Raw genomic sequence first — 6,114 nt, 5'->3', positions numbered from 1 at the left:
ATTATTGATGATTTAGTTTGTTTATCTTTTATTATATTTGCATTTAAATTATCTAAATTCGAATTCGTATTTTTATTTTAACTGTGTACTTGAATGTTTAAATATTATTCAATAAATTTGTGTGTTAGATGTTTAATTATAAAATTATTGTAAAATATATTTATAAATTTATATAATTAAATATTTTAATTTTTATGATTTTATATTTAATTATTAAAATAATACAATAAATATTGTCTAATTATTAAAATAATATAATAAATATTATACTATTATTTAAATATATCTAATTATTAAATTAATATAATATTATTAAATAAATAATATTTATGATTAAACAAAAAAAAAATTAAAAAAAATAAAAATGCTCTGCGCCAAAATGGCGCAGCTCCATTAGCGCTATTTTGGCGCAGGGTTGGAAATGACCTAAGAAAAATATAGTGCATAACGAGAGAAATTATTTTTCAATTATTTTAGGTTATCGAAATTATTTTGAAAAATAAATTTTATTTAAAATCTTAACTAATAAGATAATTATTTGTGAAATTTTTTTGAACTATTGGCATCAATACAATTTCGTTAAAATAAAATATTTTGTAACAACGAAATAGTAAATTATAATTTATTTGTTTGTTTAGTTAATTTTTAATTTCAAATATTTCGATTTTATAAAATTTGCATAGTAATTTTTTATGCATATAATCTAAATATCTTTTTCGTCAAAACTGATTAATTTACTGAGCATTTGGGTTTTAATGCTTGAATAATTAAAATTGAGAAAAAATTATCGAAGAAAAATAAAATGAATTTAATATAAAAATTCTATATTTCGAAATACTTACTTAGTTTAGCGTCTGCCAAATAATTCTTATTGTATTAGAAGCTGTAATTAGGTCTTTTTTGCTATTTCTAACAATAGCAATAAATAAATAAATAAATAAATACAACTCAACGGATCATATTATTTTAGCTTGGTTCACTGTCTTTGGTCTTTTTCTAATGCTTTTTATCAAGACAAGGTAATGGTAGTAACAACTTGGAAAGTGGACATGAAATGTGCACAAAAGTTAAGGTAACTAATTAATTATTTAAAATTCAACAGGCCAATTGGGGTATACCCTAATTACCACTTGCAAGTTGAAACAGATAAGTAGGCGGTGGGCAATTGGCCAAACCACCCAATTCTGTTGCCTAACACTTTTCCCACTTCCAATGCAACTCTCATTTTTCCAAAAATATTTAATAATAAACAAATAAAGTGAATAATAATAATAATAAAATGAATGTATTCATATTTCACTAAAATCATTTACAGTCGTTGGATTTGTATATATCTCTAATTTTTTTTATATACACCAAAAAAATTAAAAAAAAATCTCTTCTATTTTTGTGATCAAAATTGCTCACCTAATGGTGACCCATTGATTTGAAAGAGACCAATCAGGGCTTTGGTTCAACACTAACTCTTGCAGCCGCTCCGCCGGCAAATTGGTCAGGGATGTAGTTGTTGACTCCGACTCTACGGAGGACCAGATACGGGATTCTGAGGAATATTCCGGTGAGGGTATGGATGTAATTGAACTTGAGGTCGATTCCCAATCAGGGTAATCTAATGGGCATCTCGGAGAAGTTGAAGTAGATTTTTCATCCCTGAGAAATTCTTGATCTTCACTCACAAAAGGATGATCTAAAAGCATCTCGGCCGTCCATCTTTTGTTTGGATTCTTGATAAAGCACTTGCCGAGAAAATCTTTTCCTTCCTCCGATAAATTCTCCGGCACCACCGGCACCTCGTCACCGACGCCGATGGTCAGCAGCAGCCCCGCCAAATTAGAGCACCGCCATGCCGGAGAACCGGTGACCATCTCCGCCACCGCACAACCAATCGCCCATATATCCGCTGGAGGCCCCTGCTCTCCGCCGGAGACCACCTCAGGTGACATATACAGAGGCGTACCCCTCATTTCATACCTAGGAACGCCGTGTTTTATCCCGTCAGCTCGCTTTGCCAATCCGAAATCGGCAATCTTCAGGCCGCCATTGGGGCCTAACAGAATATTTTGAAGCTTAATATCACAGTGGACATAACCAAGCTTGTGGATATAGTGAAGCCCTTTAAGCAAAGCCTTCGTGTAGCGCCGGACCTCAAATTCCGTCAGCCCCCGATCACAACCACCCCTGACTCTATCAGCCAAAGCTCCCCCGGAGGCGTACTCCAACAACACATTATACAACTTCTCCCCATTCTCATACGAAAAGCTCTCCCCAAAGCAACGAATCACCTCCGGGCAATCCTTAAGCTCGTCCAATATCAATTTCTCATTCATCAGAGAAGAAGACTGCGAAATAGCACAGCTCTTCACCGCCATTAAAGGCAAAACCGAAGAACTCTGTCTCCTGGGCACCGCTAAATTCACCATACCAAAGCTCCCACGACCCAAGATTTCACCTCGAATCCAATCCATGTTACAAAATCTATCAAAAGGGTATTTGAGACAAATCTTGATTCAAGAATTTCTTAAACTTCAGAACAGAGAACTAAAGGAGCAAACAGAGAATGCAGCAAAGTGTGTAAACTTGTTGGATTCTATTTATAGGGGGGGTGGATTTGATAAGATTCGCTGCACCACAGGTGACGCAGTTGCGCAACTGTGTGTGAAAGATTAATGAAAAAAGCACGTGGTAATGAAGGATATTTCGTGGGGACCTGAAATAGCGTAGCCGAGTTTGGGAAAACGTGGTTGATATTGTTGTAGAATCATTAATTAAAATATATTTTTTTCTATTTTTTATTTAATAAAAACACACAGAGATATTTTTCCCATTTTAAAAAAATGGGCACACCATATTGATTGTGACTCGTTTGGCATGACTTTTGAGACTCCAAATGATCAAAATTTGTTAATGTGGTTTCATGCCTTTTGATTAAAGTAATGGTTACCTTGATTAGGTCATTGTGTAGCTACATTGGCTTGTCCCCCCTCCAAACACCAACTGCGATCAGAATTAATTGTTTGTTTTTTTAATATAGAATCAAAGTATTTGATTCAAAAAGTGATTATTAATGTTGTATTTGGATGGATTAATTTTGTAACGGCTATGAACTATCACAATCTTGAGTCTCGTGTCTTCAATTACTTTCTCATGTGTCATTACTCATAACATTATCATGTGGGTTTTTTTTTTCACATTTTTCAATACTCGAACTCAAGATTTTTAGGTTTAAGTTTTTTGGTTCGAAGATTCAGTATTTTGTATATGTTTAATATGAAAATATATAATTATGAAATCTAGTTTTTATTAGTTAAATATAAATTAATAGATTTTAAATTGAAATAATATTTTTGGTTACTAAGTATTGTTAATATAAAGGTGAAAAATAATTTTGATGATTTATTAATTTTTAAAAATTTTATTTTTGGGTAATAACTACAATTGAAACATTATAATTTTTAAGGAAATTTAAAATATTAGTGAGATGGGTTATTTCTGATCTATTTCTGCTCCCGAGGTTATTTCAAATCATAGTCTCAAATACTTCCTTAAGTTCAAATTCTTGAATTCGAATGCAACTTAAGTATATCGTAGAGGTGATTTATAAGTTGAATCAAATTTATGATTCGATAAAATTATGTTACAAAGAGTTTTTAATTTTTTTTTAAAAAAAACTCTGCTTACAAAGGGTCTACTTTGCTTATGGGAATTTATGATTTATAAGTTGAATCGAATTTATGATTCGATCAAAAAAATATGGAACAGATGACTCAAATAAACTTCAAGTTTTGCGTCACGATGAAGTCTTTTAAAATGAATAAAATGTGTTGGTTTATTTGAGAAAATAGTAGGTCTCTTATGAGACGATCTCACGAATTTTTATCTGTAATACAGGTCAACCCTACCGATATTCACAATAAAAAGTAATACATTTTCATGGATGACCCAAATAAGATATCCGTATCACAAAATTCGATCTGTGAGATCGTCTCACACAAGTTTTTGCTTTGAGAAAACGATTCTCCAAAGAGATGAACAATAACAACAACAATAATAATAATAATAAATCGACTAGTGATTCTTGGCGAGTTACGAAGGTTCTTCAAATATTTTATGATTTCTTGATCATTCAATTAGCTTTGGGCAAGTTTCCAAGTGGATTAAATTGATAATAAAGACTATTTACTCGACAAAAAAAAATTATTATATTTCCTTTTCAAACTAAAAGAGTAGCTGAACCAAGAAATTCATAAAGGGCGACGATTTAAAAGAATTATATACATAAGATTACGAATTTTTTAATCAAAAATTTAGTCCGTCGTTTGGACGGTCTAACGATGATGATTAAGACAACATATGGATGGGAAAAGAGTGTTTGACAAGATTTTGAAGACGTAATTAGGAACGTCATTAGCACTAATTATTAATTACTAGAAGACTCAACTAAAGTTGTTGCGTCTCGTAAAGTGAAATTTGATTTGTCAACCATTTTTCAAGTCTAAACAGAATTCAAATGGGAAAAGCATTTTCGTTTTTATTTGTTATAATCACTAAAAATAAAAATAAAAAATTAGGCCACATTACTTGACAAGTGTAACGATCCATTGCATCTTGTTTGCTAACTTTTAATTACTAATTCCAAACGATGACTACTAGAATGAGGATATTGAAGAATTCAAGACCAAATTTTGTACACAAAAATTGACGGAGTTGGTTTCGCCGCCATATGTCATTTGGTTGTTGTGGCCACCACAAATACATATCATTCACTTGTGGATTGAGAACATATTGGTTGTTGCTTGTATGAAATATGAAATTTTTGTTTTAATGCTACTTTTTCCAGATGTTGACGTGTCTAGTGTCATATCGACGTTCAACGAAAATAACTAAAAGTAAGTAAAAATAACTTATTACACTAAAATTAGATTTTATAGAAACAAATACTGATATGATTGACGTGTCTAGTTTCACATCGACGTTCAATGAAAATGACTAAAAGTAAGTAAAAATAACTTATTACACTAAAATTAGATTTTATATAAACAAAATTCAAAACAAACCAACTTGCGTACTGTTTTTTTTTCTCCCAATTTTCCAATAATGTTTTTATCATGTTATTATAATAATTTATTTTGGTCTACCAGATATATCAATTCAAATGCTCATTTGTAATAAATGTTATTTCGTAACAAGTGATCGTGCATGTAATGTATTTTGAATCGAGATTAACATCGATCATAAAAATGTAATACCAGTAAGATAATTTATTTGTTATTGGGATCAGAAATGATTTCGTTTGAAAATTGATCGAACATGCCGTCAACTGTTGTCGGATCAATAACTACTGTTAATTAATTCAAAAATAATTGTTAGTGATTGATTCATGTTTTTGTAATAACCAAACAAAACCAAGTTACATGGTTTCTTTTGATGGGAAAAATTCTAAGTATTTTAATTAAAAAAGAAAACTGTTATATATATGAAAGAACACTGTTTGATGTGAAAAATAAATCTTCGTGTAACTGTCGTTATTTTAATATAATGTTTGATTCGAATTCAACAATACTTAAAATTAATCATGTTTCATCTCACGAGTCAAACATCTATTCGAGAATCGCATATTTGATATGCTAATTTTAATTGAATTGGCCCGATTGTCGTGCATCGCATTTTTCATACCTAAATGCACACGTTTGATGTGCCAACAAATTATGGTGGTTGGTGCGATCCAATAATTTCGAGCAGGGGACACCAAACGACAGCGAAATCACGTCGTTTTGTTGGCCAAATTAATTCAATAACTCTTCGCACGTTCTTAACGTTAAACCCATAGCCCAGATCTTTACAAATGCATTTTATTTAGGGATTAATTAATATTGTAAATTATTCATGGCAAATGTAAATTTTATAAGAAAATAAAATTTCAATTTTATGTTTATTTGTTTGTAAAATATTTTATAATTATTTTCAAATTAAACATCAATAAAAAAATAGAACATGTCAATTCCCACCACATGAAATATGAATAATCTACTCGAGAATTTCAATACATTTTAATAATAATAATAATAATAATAATAATAATAATAATAATAATAATAATAATAATAATAATTTATA

The 6,114-nt window shown here is 30.4% G+C and overlaps 1 protein-coding gene across 1 annotated transcript in view; it reads right to left on the bottom strand.

Moving 5' to 3' along the window:
- Positions 1 to 2,587, bottom strand: part of LOC140976201 (PI-PLC X domain-containing protein At5g67130-like) — an 8,914-nt gene extending 6,327 nt beyond the window's left edge. The window contains exon 1 of the mRNA XM_073440157.1: positions 1,408 to 2,587. Coding sequence (XP_073296258.1) covers positions 1,408 to 2,465 — 1,058 coding nt within the window. The 5' untranslated portion in view covers positions 2,466 to 2,587. The remainder of the gene's footprint in view (positions 1 to 1,407) is intronic.
- Positions 2,588 to 6,114: the final 3,527 nt, after the last annotated feature.

Source organism: Primulina huaijiensis, chromosome 5 (assembly GCF_012295235.1).
Source record: "Primulina huaijiensis isolate GDHJ02 chromosome 5, ASM1229523v2, whole genome shotgun sequence".
NCBI lineage: Eukaryota > Viridiplantae > Streptophyta > Magnoliopsida > Lamiales > Gesneriaceae > Primulina > Primulina huaijiensis.
Note: the sequence above shows the minus strand (reverse complement) of the source record. Positions and strands in the feature narration are given on the sequence as shown.